The sequence below is a fragment of the Aquila chrysaetos genome, chromosome 2 (assembly GCF_900496995.4).
Source record: "Aquila chrysaetos chrysaetos chromosome 2, bAquChr1.4, whole genome shotgun sequence".
Classification (NCBI taxonomy): domain Eukaryota; kingdom Metazoa; phylum Chordata; class Aves; order Accipitriformes; family Accipitridae; genus Aquila; species Aquila chrysaetos.
In genome coordinates, this window is record NC_044005.1 from 6,629,659 (window position 1) to 6,646,803 (window position 17,145).

The 17,145-nt window shown below is 50.5% G+C and overlaps 2 protein-coding genes across 2 annotated transcripts in view; one reads left to right on the top strand and one right to left on the bottom strand.

The window, feature by feature from the left end:
• LOC115337784 (inositol 1,4,5-trisphosphate receptor-interacting protein-like 1) overlaps positions 1-17,145 on the bottom strand; it is a 53,540-nt gene that overhangs the window by 11,603 nt on the left and 24,792 nt on the right. The gene's annotated exons all lie outside the window — the stretch shown is intronic.
• On the top strand, positions 355-2,077 carry LOC115337834 (inositol 1,4,5-trisphosphate receptor-interacting protein-like 1). The gene has a single exon (XM_030006256.2). The coding sequence runs from the start codon at positions 355-357 to the stop codon at positions 1,888-1,890; it is 1,536 nt and encodes a 511-aa protein (XP_029862116.1). The 3' UTR covers positions 1,891-2,077.

The window sequence follows — 17,145 nt, forward strand, 5'->3', positions numbered from 1 at the left end:
TCACAATGGGGGGGGGGGGGGGTAGGGTATAAAAGGCACCAGCTGGCAGCGCTGCCCCAGTACAGCCTGGGCGAGCGGTGAGTGCGCAGGCGGGGGGAGGCTGGGCTGGACGAGGGCCCCCGGGGGGGTGGGTTCTCAGCCTGCATCGAGGGCCCAGCTGCTCGCGGGAACACCTTGGGCAGGGCACGGTGCCGCCGCCACCGGGGCTGGGCGCAGGCCTTGCTGCCTCCCGGCTGCCTCGCCCCCGCTCCTACCTGCCCCCAGCTCCCTGCGGCTCCCGCCCCTGCTCCCCCCGGCGCCAGCTCCCTCCCTCCCAGCCCCACTGAACCCCTTCTCTCCCTCCTCCTGCAGGCCATGGCTGTCATACAATTCTTCACCCTGCTTGTGCAAAGCATCCTCTGGAACGCTCAGATGGTCGGTGATGAGCTGGATGAGGCCACACGCGAGCGCATGCAGCAGCGCGAGGAGTACCTTAGCTGGGAGATGACTCGGCTGCTGCAGGAGCTGGAGCAGGGGACGCAGGAGCTGGCGCAGAGGACCCAGGAGCAGAGCGGCTTTGCCTGGGGAGCCCTTGTCTTTGCTGCCTTGTGGCAGTGGCAGTTCTGGGCCGTTGCTGGAGTCCTGCTCCTGCTCTTCGCGCTCTGCTGTCGGCTCAGGAAAAGGAGCCAGGAGGTGGACAGCAGCAGTGACGAGGAGAGCTCTAGCAGTGACAGAGAGCAGGTGGAAGAGGAGGCGGAAGAAGAAGACGACAGTGACAGTGAAGATGACCTGGGAAGGTTTTTTGAGGAGCACATGCAGTGGCCAGTTCAGAACCTAGCCAGGGACTGTCAGGTGGTAAAGGACCTCATTGACAACTTCATCCTTGTCTTCAGACAGCTCTTGACAAATAGTTTCTTCCCAGTGCTGCAATCCTCCATCGAGGTGGGCAGCGCCTTTGAAGGTTGGAGTCCCCGCGAGGAAGACATCATCTACCGCCTGCTCGTGCCCCTGAAGCCCCCCCGTGGGCACGCCTTCCACCTGGAGTTGGGCAACAGGGGGGAGACGCCAGCGAGGAACTGCCGTGTCCGCGTGGAGCTGGTGTGCACCTGCATGAGGGAGCAGCTGGCAGGAGAGATGTGCTTCCTGCACCACCCTGAGGAGGAGCTTAGGAGGAATCAGGGTCCCAGCCTCCTACACACCCTCTGCACTGAATCCTACCTAGATGTGCAGAAAACTGCCCGCTGGTTCTATCAACTGGTGCAAGCAGCCTGGGTGTTTTTGCCTCAGTCATCCACATGGCGTCTAACCATCCTGCCCTCTAGACGCTCCTGCAAATTCCGGGTGACAGAAGGCAACAACAAAACCCACATTATTGAGATGATGTTTGGGGTGCAGCAAGGCAATTCGGACATCTTTGTGAGCAGCCAGAATACAGAGGCCCTCTTCACCCCAAGCACGACGTGGCCAGAGAGCTACGCTGTGGCAGAGGCGAAGTTCTTCAGGCATATGGCCGGGCAGGTCCCGCATGACAGCTTCCACCTCAGATGCCTGCAGGCCTACGCCCGCATCCTGGTGGGCATAGGCTTTTCCACCTATACCTTGAAGACAGTTGTGATGCACCTCCTGAACACCATACCCCTGTCAGGCTGGCGCAGGAGGCATTTTGTGCTGCGGATGGAGGATATCATGCAATACCTGCTCCGCTGCCTGGAGGAGAAACGCCTCGACCACTTCTTCTTAGGCAACGAGAGGGTGCCTGAGGAGATAAACTTGCCCCCAGACTTCCAAACGGCCGAACCACTCAACCTCTTCCAGCACCTGGTGCAGGATCCGGACGCCCACGCCGAGGCAATGCGTGAGTATATGGATCTGCAAGAACGGCTCACGAGACTGCTGATCTCCGGCCGCTGAAAGAGATCTTCACGCACAGAGCTGTGTTTGCGGGACTCACAGCTGATGGCAGACTACCACCTCATACCAGACTACCACCTCATACCACAGGGAAAAAGAGGGAAGTATGCAGGACACAGAAAGTAAAGGGAAAACCCTGTACAGCAGCCCTCTGTCAAGAGCGTCAGGGTTCTCCTCTAGGCAGTCTCTCCAGTGCAGCAGATGGTGGTAACTATGGTGGCTACAAAGTGATGTTCATCCTCCTTTCCCCTCACGGTCGCGGCCATGGTGGCGATTTCACATGGGCCCAGAAATTCTTCCTGGCAGCTCCGGCTGTGCAAGAACCAAGCGCAAGGCAGCGCTGATGTGCCTCTGTGTGCCTCAGACTGCAGTCTGGATGAAGAAAGCATCCATGCTAGATGCTTCCTGAGGAGCTGGTGCCACAGAACCGAGCACGCTGGACACGGAGAACATGCTGCTCTATCGGCACTGGGAATTGCTGCCGCACCTTTCCTCAACAGCAAAAGCACACGCTGCGGAGTGGGACCCGATGCAACCTGTTACCATGCGGACAGCGACCGCCCTCCCTCTCTGAGAGAGTCCATTCCCTCCGGGAGATCCACCGTGCACAAAGATGTCAATAAATCTCTTGTTTGGACAAAGGCTGTGTCCGTGAGTGTCCGTGCATCTCTGGGTCGGGGAATGCGGGCATAGGGTGCTGACAGCTGCCACGGCGTCGGGGAGCGTCTTGCAGAAGAGCTGGTGCAGTGGGCTCTGGTCTCAGTGATTCACTGGGCTTTGGCTTCCCAGGTGCTGTGGGGTAATGCCAGCAGGCAGCTTGGCATCATCACGCAGCTACTCAATGCCTTGCCCGCAGTGGCACGGTGGAGAGAATCTGGAGGGTAAAAGTGGGAAAGCTTGCGGGTTGAGAGAGGACAGTTCAGTAGGTAAAGCATGAGCTACACGCCCAGGCAAAGCAACGTAAAGAATTCATTCACTCCTGCCCTGGTCTGCCGACCAGACCTGCCTTTTTGGGAAGGCTTCTGCCTCCCTGGGGCTCGGGTTGAAGGCGTTACCAGGAAACTTCTGAGCCTTGTACGGCCCTCATTATTAGCCGCTCTTGCTTTTTCTTGTGGGTACCAAGGAAGTCGTGACGAGAAGTCCAAGGGCGATCAAAAGAGACTTCAGGGCCTCGGGGAGATTGGTAGAGGGATCAGGAGCACAGGTAGTATTCTCCTCTGTCCTCCCAGCTGTAGGGAATGACATCGAAACACACAGGCGGACGCAGCGTATCGGCACCTGGCTCCGAGGCTAGCGTCACTGCCAGAATTGGGGGTTCTTCAACCACGGGATGGTCTACGCGACACCAGGCCTGCTGGGGCCTGACGAGATCCCCCGTTCTCAGTGGGGGAAAAGTATTTTTGCTCACGACCGAGCGGGGCTGACTGAAGGAGCTTTAAACTAGGTTTGAAGCGGGGAAGGGGTAAAATCAGGCTTACTACTGATAAGCTAACGATGGCCTGACAATGTTGGAGGAACGGTGCATGGAGCTTTCGCTCTGCTCCACGATGTGCCAAGGACACTGGAGTGCGTTTGAAATGTTTGTAGGCTGAAGCACAGTGCGAGGAAGAGACAGGAGGAGCTAGAAGCCTTGGCTCGGTCCCAGAGCAACGACATCACTGGCCTAAGGGACACTTGTTGGGAAGAGTCCTGTGACTGGAGTGCAGTGACGGACCATTCCAGGCTCTTCAGGAGAGAGAGGCAGGGCAGGCGAGGCGGAGGGGCAGTGCTGTATGTAAAGGAGGGGTTGGACTGTACAGCGCTTGCAGCTGGCGACGACGTGGTTGAGAGCCTCTGCGTAAAGATTAGGGGAAAAGCTAATAAAGTGGATGTCCTTGCCGGAGTCTACTATGGAGCACCCAGCCAGGACGAGGACGCCAATGTATGAATCTATCAGGAATCATGGGAAATCTCTGCATCAGTCGCCCTGTGTCGTCCTTATGGGCGGCTTCAGCTTCCCAGCTGCGAACTGGGGCTGTCACAGAGCAGACACGAACAGGCCCAGGAAATTCCTGAAGCCCACGTTGAAGACAACTCTTTGATACGGGTACTACGGGAGCCGACTAGGAAGGGTGCCCTCCTAGACCTGTTGTTCCTACACAGAGAGGGTCTTGTGGGTGAAGTGATGATTGGTGGCTGTCTTGGCCATAGTGATCAGAAAATGGTCGAGTTTACAATCTTTGGTGATATGGGAAACCCTGTCCGCAGAGCTACTCCCCTGGATTCTGGGAGAGCAGACTTCAGGCTGCTCAAGGAGCTAGTTAGCAAGGTCCCCTGGGAATCTGCTTTTGAGGGTATCGTTGCCCGTAAATGCCGGTCAATTTTTAAGAGCCATTTCTTAAGGGCACAGGAGCGGGCAATTGCAATGTGTCGCAAGTCAAGCAAGAGGGGCAGAAGGGTGGTTTGGCTGTAGACCCTGGCGCTATAAGAAGTAGTGGCTGACGACCACCGTGTGGCAGAAGAGGTGCAGTCATAGCTGTATTTGGTACACCTTCAGTGGAAATTCAATGATGGTGTACGGGCGAAGATTTGAGAGCTTTTTAATAATTGTCACATCAAAAGAGCTGTCTAACTATGTCGAAGTGCTAGAGAAGCTCAGGCTTCTCCCCGTTTTCAGTTAGACTGTGCAGAACATGGCCAGTTTTTCCATGATGCGCAAAGCTACCAGAACCTTCCTTGCTGTCATGGTTTAACCCCAGCCAGCAACTAAGCACCACGCAGCCGCCCAGTCACTCCCCCCCCCCCCCACCCAGTGGAATGGGGGAGAAAATCGGGAAAAAGAAGCAAAACCCACGGGTTGAGATAAGAACGGTTTAATAGAACAGAAAAGAAGAAACTAATAATGATAATGATAACACTAATAAAATGACAACAGCAATAATGAAAGGATTGGAATGTACAAATGATGCGCAGTGCAATTGCTCACCACCCGCCGACCGGCACCCCGCTAGTCCCCGAGCGGCGATTCCCCGCCCCCCCTTCCCAGTTCCTATACTAGATGGGATGTCCCATGGTATGGAATACCCTGTTGGCCAGTTTGGGTCAGGTGCCCTGGCTGTGTCCTGTGCCAACTTCTTGTGCCCCTCCAGCTTTCTCACTGGCTGGGCATGAGAAGCTGAAAAATCCTTGACATTAGTCTAAACACGACTGAGCAACAACTGAAAACATCAGTGTTATCTACATTCTTCACATACTGAAGTCAAAACATAGCACCGTACCAGCTACTAGGAAGACAGTTAACTCTATCCCAGCTGAAACTAGGACACTTGCCTAATGATGGATCTTTGGAAAGTGAAGTTAACGCTGAGATGAGATGCTATCTCTGCATCTTTTGCACCGGTGGTTTTGTCTCTGTGACCTGACCTTTCCCCCCAAAAAGTTTGTTTCACTGAAAAATAGCCATAACACTGTGTTTACGTTGCATCTTTGCTGGTTCAAAGAGGTAAAGTACGTTATGGTTTTGGTATATGAAGGCAAGAAGAGAAACATGTTATTTGAGTAAGACCTTCCACGTGAATTTTTTCATTTGAATACATCCATGGTATTCCAGTTTAGTGCTTTGCATCCCCCCAGCTTCAAAGAGCAAGCTCTGAGCTACAGTTAAAGACAGTTTGCTGATCTCTCCTCTCGAACATGTTGCTTGTTTCTTGCTCCTTTTTTTCCCTCTTGTGTACCTTTGAGCTTTTGAACCAATGAAAGCAGGTTCATCTCGCAAAGTTCTTTTGATCAAGGACAAGGCTCAGAATGTGGGGGACAAAGGAGAATTACAAGCACTGACTGAGGCCATGAAGACAATGCAATCTGCTTAGCCCTCTGCATCCCAATGGATTGTTACCACAAAGTCAGGTTTGCCAGTGACCCAGGCTAAAGCGTTTTCATCATATTAACTGGTTTCCATTCCAAGCGGCTCCAGGTTTTCCAGGCTCTTTGGCAACTTCCTCTCACTGCCTCAGGGTTGCTCACCCTTATGAAGGCTCTTCTTGGAGAGGGGTATCCTGGGTTGAACTTTCTCTTTTTTGTATTCTGTACAAATCCCGAGCCACTGACAACTCTGGCCACACCTGCATTATTAAAAACTGTTCTTGAGCACTTTGTTTTCTGACTCCCAGAGGATAACTGGCACAGATAGCCAGATGCTGCAGGATCCCCATCCCAGTTGTGTTCAGGCACAACTGAAGATCCACTGTACAGCCCCTGGGTCCCAGCAGTGCCCCAGCCAGCAGCTGTCTCTTGCCCAGGAGCATGCTCTAGGACCTGCCTGGCAGCACTGGAAGCTTGCTGCCAGTTGTCACCTTTCCCTGAGCCCCTTGGCTCTCATGCTACAGAGACACAATTCCTCTGAGGAAGGGAAGTAGTACAGTGCGGGGCTAGTTCCTGGGAGTCCCAAGATGCCAAGGAAGGAGGGCTGTCAGGAGCAGGCTGCATAAGAAGGAAGGTTGTTTTCCGGTGGTTTTCTGTGCAACTCTGAGGACCTTTAAAGGACCTTAAAAGAGCCTGTAGGCACGAGGGATGCTCATGTTGCAAGCTCACTACTGTAAGAAAAGCTCGCAGTAAAAGAAGTGCTTCAGACAGGACATAGATTCATCCGTGCCTGGCGCTGTTCATTGAGTAACAGCCAGGTCGCAGTTGCACATGAGCCTGCAGGCCGTGCCAGTGGCCCTGAGTAAGCATCCCAAGAGGTGTGCCTAGGTGCAGGGGTGGTTGAGGACAGCACGATGTCTAGAGAGGATCCCATAGGTTATACTGTCCTGTCTGTGTGGAGAAGCTGCTCTGGGGACCGTTCGTTTCAAGAGGTGGGTGCCCTGGCTCGGCAACAGGCTGATGCTGCAGCTCTGTCAACAGGTAGCAGGATGACACCCATACACCGCACCACACCACGAATGTCCAGCACCACATCTCTCCAAGAAGGAAGGCTGAGGGAGATCTAATTGCTGTCTTCCACTACCCGGAGCCTGTCTTTTCTCAGAGGTGCACAATGAAAGAACGTGTCACGCGTTGCACCAAGGGAAGCATGCCATGAGAGCAGATAAGCCCTGGAAGAAGCAGCCAGAGAGGGTGGGGAATCTCCTTCTCTGGCAACATTAGAAGTTCAGCTGGACAAGACCCTGAGGGACATGTCCTAACTTTGGTGTTAGCCCTGCTTTAATTAGGGGGTGAGACTAAAGACCTCCAGAGGTCTCTTCCAACCCAAATTCTCTGTGTTACTCTGTGAGAGTGAGGATCAAATGGCCTCGGTGACCTTGTTGTGCGGGTGAAAGACCTTATAGTGCAGCTGTTTCCATTGCTCCGGAGGCCTTCAGGTGGAGCTACCAGTAATGAAAGCATTGTCCAAAGATTGTTGGAGGGGACACTGTTGATGGTGGGGGGAGTCTTTTCATTGACGATGACAACAGCATAGATAAGCTTGTACAAAACCGCATTACTTGAAGACCTAATGTATATGATGAACAAAGAAAGAGCCAGCACAGGTCTCCAAATGAGCTGTTAGTGATGGCAGATATATCACTGAGCAAAAGCAGCTGCTGTTTACAGTTGCCAGCACTGTGGCCAGGAGTCACCCAGCACTTGGGCAGTTTTCCATGCTGGGCTGCCTGGCACAGCAGCCCTTACCTCCTGCATACTAGAGCTCTCATCTCAGTATCAGCCAGCTAGCAAAGGCAAGTGACCAGCTTCAGCATTTTCTTCACTCATGGAAACCCGCCCCTTTCCTTGACAGCTGTCCGCAGGAATTTGGCTTGCAGATCTTAAATACAAAACCAGCAAGTCTGAGGATCTCTGCTGAAGAAAGCTTTAGCATAAGTGTTTAATAACCGGCAATAAGATCACAGCATAAAAAAAAAATGACCGGTGTTAGAAGACTGAATGTTCTGACCACAGTTACGAGTAACAGATATTTACAGGAGGAGTGGAAGGCAGTGTAAAAATGAGGGTCATCTAACAGTTTTAGACCTAAGCACAACAGGAAGTACAACCACAATCACATGGTAAGGCATTTCCATGGCAACTGACAACATTTTCCGTTAAGCTGGAATTAACTTCAGGCTATAATCTGCCTAAGGACACAGAACGCATAAGGATGCAGCAAGATAGCTAACACCATACGTAGAAAAAGAAACAGGCTGAACTGTGGGTACGATGGGAGTGGGAAGGAGCAAGAGCAGGACTCGGCATAAGAAAACCCTGTCCCAACACGTCGTGTCATGGGCAGGAAATGCTCCCTGCCCTCCATTACCACCGGATCTCACTACGTGGGTTTCCCTGCAAAGGACTGGGTAAATAATGCAGGTGCAAGAAGTCTGCATTGCTTCTCTTTCCCTGGTCCCATAATTGCGTCATGGGTCTGTCCTAGCTTAGGAACAAAAAGTATTCATTAACGACTGCCTTACCAGACACACTGATACCGAAAAGCCGGTCGAAGAAACTCTCCAAGACTCATTTTGGAGTTTTAGAAAGCAGGCGTTCCTTTATTGCAGCGCTGGATGCACGGGGGGATAGTTCCACCTAGCGTGCATACCACAGCTTTAGCACAAACAGGTTCTGTAGAATAACTAATTGCACATTAATCAGATTAGTATACATATACATAAAAATGACTGTAACCGATTATCATAGTACTGCCTACATCCGATCATGCGCAATGAAGGATCCATTTGAGTCGAAGGGCTGCTTTTACGGCCACCGACCCGTTTGAAGTTCTCGTTGGCTGTCCTTGAAGTCTTTATTCTTGTCCTTGTTCTTTGACCTTGAAGGTTAAGGCAGTTTCAATCACACGTGGTCAGTTTCAACATTGTTCTCGTCTAGCGTACAGGAACATCTAGTCGTAAGAGCAAAGAACTGCAAAACTTACGAGTAACCACCTGTTCTAGGGTGGTTTCGAGGATTCCCGAGAAGGTAAACACACACACACTGACTATAGGGGAAAAAGCAAGCATTTTATTAACTACACACATGCGTTACGCTAAGGGTATCTTACAAAGCAAAAAAAAACCCCCCACTATTAACATACCAGCCCAAGGACTGTGAAGAAGAAGACGAACCTTCTGTACATTCTGTACATGCTTGTGTCGTCTTGCGCCGCAAGCTCAGCCCAGCAGTCGGTAGGTGCCAGCTTTACGTGGGCGTCCCCACGGAGGCAACGGTGACCTTGCCGAACACCGGCCCACTGCTCTTCGGAAAACCCCAGTATTTTAGACATTTGTGGAGGAAAGGGTGTCGACACGCGCTGCACGTGCCATAGCCATCCCTTCTATTGGTTCACGGGCACACGGCAAATTACCATAATCCATCCGTCACGATGCTCTAACCAACAGCAGGACTTTTGCAAGGTAAGCAAAATTATGTGTGGTGCCTTGTATTCCTCCATTACTGCACGTACTACCTCCCCTAACATTGCTCTACTTTCTTATCCCCATGACCAGCATTTCAAACAACAGACAATAAACTATCTGTTCCCTGTGCTGACTGCGTTTTTTAGTTATCTACTTCTGACTCAGTGTCCATCCATGGACCAAAATTCCATCTTTTAACCCTTCCGTACACACCACCTCTGCTAGTTAATTCCTGGGCTATACTTTTGTCTATTGTTTCAATCATAGTGTTAGTATAAGGTTGCTAATAATGATATACCAAATCTCACTTTTACAGTCACCTAGCAGCAAACCAGTTTCCACGGCTGTTACAAAATATTAAAACCATCAAAATATTTAGATATACCATACAGAATGTATGGAAATATGCTATCAATTCCCCCCTTTCTGTTTGAGGCTACTAATTCTTTTAGTAGTCTCACTTGAACATAGATTGTCTCACAGCTCGTTTAAGACAGCTGAAAGCGATGCGGATTGTAACAATGATGATAAATACTTCTCTTGTTTTGTTGGTGCGACAAGGGAAAGCTTCAGGCTACCCAGTAACGGTATCAACTAGAACTAGGATATATCAATATCCCTCTTATTGAAGCAATTCTGTAAAATCAATTTGCCAATACTTTCCTGGAGAATTTCCTTGTTTCGTAACTCCAAAAGTGATTTTATTATTGGTTTGGGGATTATTGCGTATACAAATTTCACACCCAATTGTAATTATTCGAATAATTTTTGTCATATCTCTATTCAAAATACACTTTTGTAAATGTTTAACAAGGTTTTCTGTTCCCTAACGTACTTTGTTATTTTCAGCCCGGGCAATTTCTCTCATTATTGCGGGTGGGACTATTATTTGACCTGTTGGTGTTACAGCCCACCCGGTTTCATTTTTACTAGCCTGCAATTTAATAATTAATTCTTCATCTTTTTCATTATAATTTGGAGCATCTTTCGGTAAATTTACACTTTTCTCTGGAACTAGTGCTAGGATGCCTTTTTCTGCAGCCTCTTTAGCAGCTCTATCAGCCAATCCGTTACCTGTTTCAAGGACAGTCCTACCTGACTGATGTGCTTTACAGTGCATTATCGCGACTGCTGTTGGCTTTTGAATGGCTTCTAACAATTTCAGTATTTGTTCTGCATGCTGAATGGTGGTTCCTCGTGCAGGTAACAGTCCTCTTTCTTTCCATATTGCTCCATGTGCATGTACTACCCCAAAAGCATACTTTGAGTCTCTCCAAATGCTGATTCGTTTTCCTTGACGTAGTTCCAGTGCTCGAGTAAGAGCTACCAATTCAGCCTTTTGGGCAGATACATCTGAAGGCAAAGCTCGTGATTCAGTTACCTTCTCAGTAGTGGTTACCGCATATCCTGATAAACGTTTTCCTTCACGGATGAAACTGCTCCCGTCGGTATATAGCTCCCAATCTTTTTCTTCCGGTGGCGCACCTCGGAGATCCGGTTGGCTGGAGCAGACTTCTTCAATTGTCTGCAAGCAGCCATGTTCCAGTTCTCCTTCAAGTTGATCAGTTGTTAAAAACACAGCAGGGTAAACCATCTTCTGTCTCAGCTGCAATTAACAGGTCATCCACATATTGCAACAAGATTCCTTGATTATTTTCTTTCTTCCAAATCTCTAATTCTCGTGCCAATTGACTTCCAAAAATGGCAGGGCTGTTCTTAAAGCCTTGAGGCAAGACTGTCCACGTATATTGTGTTTTTCTCCCAGTCTCAGGATCTTCCCAGTCAAAAGCAAAAAGCTCTTGACTATTGGGATCCAAGGGAATACAGAAAAAGGCATCTTTCAAGTCTAACACTGTGAACCATTCTTGTCTCTCTGTTAGGGTTGTTAACAAAGTATAAGGATTTGCTACTACCGGGTGAATATCTTGTACTATTCGATTTATCACTCTGAGGTCTTGAACTAACCTGTAATCTTTTCCATTAGCGTTTTTAACAGGCAAGGTTGGGGTGTTATATTTGGATTCACATTCTATTAACAATTTGTACTTTAGAAATTTTTGTATTATCGGTACTAACTCCTTCCGACTTTCCAGTTTTAGGGGGGCGTTGTTTAATTCTTACCAGACTCGATCCTGGCTTTAAATCAATTCTCACAGGCTCTGCTCTTTTGGATTTACCAGGAACTTCCTCAGCCCAGACGATGGGAATTACAGCATTATTTACTTCGACTGGTATGATCCTCTGCTTTCGGTAGCCGTCCTGTAACAACAAAGCCACTGCTTCGATATGTTTAGTTTCTGGAATTAAAATTTTAATCTCACCATTTTTAAATTTAAATTTTAATCTCACCATCTTTAAATTTAACTTCTGCTTCCAGTTTCTCAAGTAGGTCTCTCCCTAACCGGGGTTTGAGGAGAATTTGGCAAACACAGAAACTGATGAGTGACCCACTGCTTTCCTAATTTCATTGTCAAAGGCTTAAAGAAAGGTCTAGCCTCTCATTCACCTGTCGCACCAACAACACTGCTTTCTTCAGAACTTAACTCCCCCTCTAAGGTGTTTAAAACTGAAAAGGTGGCTCCAGTGTCAACTAAAAATTCAATTTTCTGTTCTCCCAGGTTAGCTGTCACCAGAGGTTCTGCTGGGAGACTCCCCTCCGGTCCCCGTCAGATACTTTCACTCAACTTTCCTAAGAAAGGGGGAACTTGCTGAGATTGTGCGGTCGAAATTGGGATCACTTGTGACCTTGTAGGTCTCAGGGGAGATTCTCCTTTCCAGTGTCCTTCTTGTTTACAGTACGCACACTGATTCGGTCCCAGGGGCTGGTTTAATCCCACTGGTGGCCCCAGTCCAGTTCCTCTCCTTTGTCCCATGCCAGCTCCTACTTCCAGAGCAGCTACTAACCTTGCACTCATTTTACTCTGTAATTCATCTCTCTTTCTATATGCCACCCAAGCAACTTCTAATAATTTTCCCCAATCTCGAGAATCTGCTCCTTGTAAGTTTTGTAATTTCCTTCTGATATCATCAGAGGATTGTCCTATAAATAAAGGAGCCAACTGAGCTTTTCCGTCTTCAGACTCAGGATCCATATTATAGTATATTTCCTAGCATCTTTCCAGTCAGGATCCTGAGTCTGAATCATTGTTTCAAAAGCCTGGGCTGTTTGATCAGGGTTTTCTTGATAGCTCCCAGCTGGTACTTCCCAATTATTTAAATCCACAATAGAAAAGGGTACTTTAATAGTTGCCACACCCTCAGTCCCAGGCGCCTGACGGAGAGGAGCTTGAATAACTTCGCTCTGTTTAGCTCTTGTTTGCCCTGCGACAGGACTATGCATGGGCTCTCTTTCATCACTATTTCTGGGAGCAGTTCTAGGTGGGGCCCTTTGAGATCCAATTACAATTTCAGTATCATCCTCTCGTTCTTGCTTGCATAGCTTTAAACATCTTTGCCCAATACTACAGGCAGAACAACACCTTCTGAGCTTATTGTCACCTTTTTGTTTCCCTCTTTTTCTAAAGATAGCCCAAAAGGATCGCTGGGTGGCATGTTAATTCCACAATCCTTTTGCCACTCAGGATGATTCTTTAAGGTAAAGAACAAATCACAATACATAACTTCATCCCATTTCTGCTCACCTCTCAAAAATAACATCAGTTGTAACATGGTGTTATAATGCAGCGTCCCATTCACAGGCCACTTTTCCCATTCGTCAAGCTTATACAGAGGCCACCAATGATTACAATATTTAATAAAGTCTTCTCTCCGCAGGTTGCCACCCGGGACACCCCCCAGCTGTTTCCAGTGCTTTAAAACACACCCCAAAGGTGATTTTTTTAGGGAGTTCACTTGACTGTCCTGTTCCCATTATCAATACCTTCAATATACAAAAATCAAAATCAGAAAATTAAATATCAAAGCCTAAGTCAAAATACCAAACAGAATCAATCAGAGATCTAAGGTCATATCCAAAATCAATAGTCAAATCCCAAAGCCTTAATCAAAGTACCAAGACCAAACCAAAGGGCTATCTGTGAGAGACTGAAAGAGTTAATGTCTCAAACATTGTGGTGGAGCAAGTTCTGCTTAAAGACAAACCCTGCACAGCAAGGAGCCAAGGTGAAAAGCCCATCAGCTCAGACATCAGCAACAGGAGGGGGAGGGCATGCTGGAGGGTGAGCAGCTCCCTGTTCTGATAAGCTGTTCTGATACAAAGATCAAACAATGGCAGTGTCTGCAGGGAAGGAGAAGTTACTCCACAAAGACCCCCAAGCCCAAAGGCTCACAAACTGCTCATTAACCTGAGGAGTTCGGGTGCCCGCCTGAAGGAGGGGCAAGGATGATAAAAGGACACCAACTGAAGCCCCGGGTGCGCAAGCCCACCGGGACTGGACCCATCGGCTGACTGGACCCCTTGGCTGACTGAACCAACGCTGGACCCAGGACCGGTGAAATCTTTCTCTCTTCCTTTTTCTCCCTCTGTCTTCTCTCTTTCCTTTTCCTTTTCCACAATCCCTACACCTCATCCGTTTCAAGATATAAACCGTTGACCAAGTCTGAGACTAAAAGTGGATCCAGCCACCCCTAGACCCTTCTCTGAGGAGGAGTCTGGAAAGCAAGGGGGTCTGCTCTGAACCTCGTGACTCAACGGGAGGGATCTCCTTATTCCCTGAATCGATGTATATGGTTACACAGTTTACAGAAGTAGTCTTATGCCGATTCCTGTTGGGAGAAACCCTGCCACCTACTACCACGCCTCCCCAGTTCAGTTTGCTTCTGTCATGAATAAAATCTTTAACTGATCCTTTGGTGTCGTTTCACCTGAATTTAGCCCGAGGGAATTTCGAATTAAACGCAACTCCCTGGGCTGTCCAGTCTGGGTCATGACAGTATCTCCGCCTTCAACCAGCGAGACAGATACCCTTTACCAGAGAAGTACTTCTACCAGAATACCAGATTTTTAAGGGTCCTTTTAGATTTCTTCCTTGCTGACTTCTCTTAGTCAGGCGTACAGGTAAGAGTACCAGACCAGAATACCAGAACCAGGTTAATCAAAAGAATGCCTTTAAATAAAACCTTACCAGTGGCCTTGGCTTGTGAGCCCGGGGAACGGGGGATCAAGGGTCTCTCCGAGAAATCTCGGTGCCGGCTGGAGGTCCTGCGATCCCACGTCCGTCGAGCCTCAGAAGCCTTGTCCCATCTGGGTCGCCAAAATGGTACCAAAAAGCCGGTCGAAGAAACTCTCCAAGACTCGTTTTGGAGTTTTAGAAAGCAGGCGTTCCTTTATTGCAGCGCTGGATGCAGGGGGGATAGTTCCACCTAGCGTGCATACCACAGCTTTAGCACAAAGAGGTTCTACAGAATAACTATATTGCACATAGAATAACTATTAATTGCACATTAATCAGATTAGTATACATATACATAAAAATGACTGTAACCGATTATCATAGTACTGCCTACATCCGATCATGCGCAATGAAGGATCCATTTGAGTCGAAGGGCTGCTTTTACGACCACCGACCCGTTTGAAGTTCTCGTTGGCTCTCCTTGAAGTCTTTATTCTTGCCCTTGTTCTTTGACCTTGAAGGTTAAGGCAGTTTCAATCACACGTGGTCAGTTTCAACATTGTTCTCATCTAGCGTACAGGAACATCTAGCCGTAAGAGCAAAGAAATGCAAAACTTACGAGTAACCACCTCTGCTAGCTAATTGCTTGGCTATACTTTTGCCTGTAGTTTCAATCATAGTGTTTAGATGTACCATACAGAATGCATGGAAATATGCTATCAACACTGCCTCCATGATTGCCTGGGCCCTGACCAGCCCCCCAGGGCTTCACTCCACCCTGTCCATGGCCCAGGATCCCCCTCCAGCTCAAACCAGGGCTGTCAGTCCCTGGCCCAGTGACGCTGCAGGTTGTTAGTTTCCAGCTTCCCCCAGCCTTGCCCAGCCTGCCCGCAGGCCCCGACGAGCCAGGCCCACCAGCGGGCCAACATCCCAGCCAGTCCTCGGCCTGGCCCCATCCCCACAGCCCTGCCTGGCCATCCCTGGACATGACTCTGAGCTGCAGACTGCCTTCCTGGCTTGAAATCAGCCTGCCTCGTCGCCGGCAACCTGCGCGATGATCTGCCCGGCCGGGCCCAGCTCCAGCTGACCGCGAGCCCGTCGCGCCGGGCGCTTTGGAGCTCCCCCTCGCCACCCCCGAGCGGCCAGCGGGCACGAGGCACCCCCGCGCCCGCCCAAGGGCCTCGCTCCTCACGGGCGGCCCCGGCCCTCCCCTCCGCAACTGGAGCGGAGGCTGCGCCTCTGCTAAACAACATGGCCGCCCGGCAGCCCCGCGCCCCAGGACTACAGCTCCCAGCATGCCCCGGGGCGCTCCTTCCCGCTGCGTTCCCCTGCCGGCACACCATGCCCGGCCCGGCCCCGGCCCCTCGCAGGCCGCATGGCCGCCTCCGCGGGGCTGCCCCGGCCCCGGTCCCAGAGCCCCGCTGGGGCAGGGAGGAGGAGGAGAGGGGGACAGGGCGGTGGGGCGGCAGGAGAGGGACGGGAGCTAAACAGAGGGACGGACGGCAGCAGAGCAGAGAGGCGCGGGGTGTCCAAAGGCGGAACACTGGCGAGGGGCGGGCAGAGGCACCGAGCGGGAAAGGGATGCAGGGGCAGGGCGGGAGGGCGCAGGAGCGGGCCCTTGCAAGGAGCTGGCCTTGCAAGTCAAGCAAGGGGGCAGAAGGCTGGCGTGGCTGAGCAGGAGTCTCCTCTGGGAACTTAGGTGGCCGACGGGAGCGTGTGGGCTCTGGAGAGCGATCTGGGGGGTCTTGGTTGGTGGTAAGCTCAGTAGGAGTCAACAACGTGCCCCGGCGGCCCAACGGGCCAGCCATCTCCTGGGGCGCGTTAGGCACAGCAGAGGTAGCCGGTGGAAAGAAGGGATTGACCCACCACGCTCAGGAGGGCTGCGGCCTCACCTCGCGTACTGCGTGCAGCTTTGGGCTCCACAGTGTAAGCAGGATGTAAAGGTATTAGAACACGTCCAAAGGAGGGCAGCGAAGACGGTGAAAGGACTAGCGGACGTGTCCTGATGAGGCGCAGCTGAGGACACTGGGTTTGTTCAGCTTAGAGGAGAGGAGACCGAGGGCTGGCCTCATCGCTGCCTACAACTTCCTCAGGACGGGGAGCGGAGAGGGAGGTGCCGATCTCTTCTCCCTGGGGTCTGGTGATAGGACACGAAGGAATGGCTTAAAGCTGCGTCAAGGGAAGTTCCGACTGGATAGCAGGAAAAAGTTCTTCAGCGAGAGGGTGGTCAAGCGGCGGAACAAGCCCCTCCCCAGAAAGGGTCACGGCCCCAAAGATGTTGGCTTCGCTTGATATGCAACCATTCAGCTAATCCATCCCCATCTTCCTTCTCACTGGTGACCGTCCTGATTTGGGCCAGGTGGTCCACCTGGTGGTTCCATTTTGCAGGGGGGGGGTCCCTCCCGTGCGTGGCCCTTGACCCATCCCACCTTTAAAGGCCGGGACCTCCCTATTGCCAGGAGACGTTGCCAGTCCTCTGTCCTCCATACCTTTGTACGACCTATTTCCCATTTACTGGATTCCCACTGACATATCCATTCTCTAACGCCCTTAATGGTTGCATAGGAGTCAGTATAAACGACAGTAGCACCGTTCTCTGTGGCCAGTAATAGAGCCCGTCATTCTCCTACTTGTGCACTACCTTCGCCCTCTTCTTTGACTGTCTTCCCGGTACCGATTTCTAATGCTACCGCTTTATATTGCCACCTTCATCCCACTGGATGGGCAGATGCATCAGTGAACCATAGTCCCTGCATATCGGAGCCTGCCACAAATTCAGGTGCCTCTTCAGTCGGAGAAGGTTTGTAGGGTCGACC

Excerpts from the sequence above, each read along its gene's own strand:
- LOC115337834 (XM_030006256.2), top strand. The coding sequence starts at position 355 with ATGGCTGTCATACAATTCTTCACCCTGCTTGTGCAAAGCATCCTCTGG.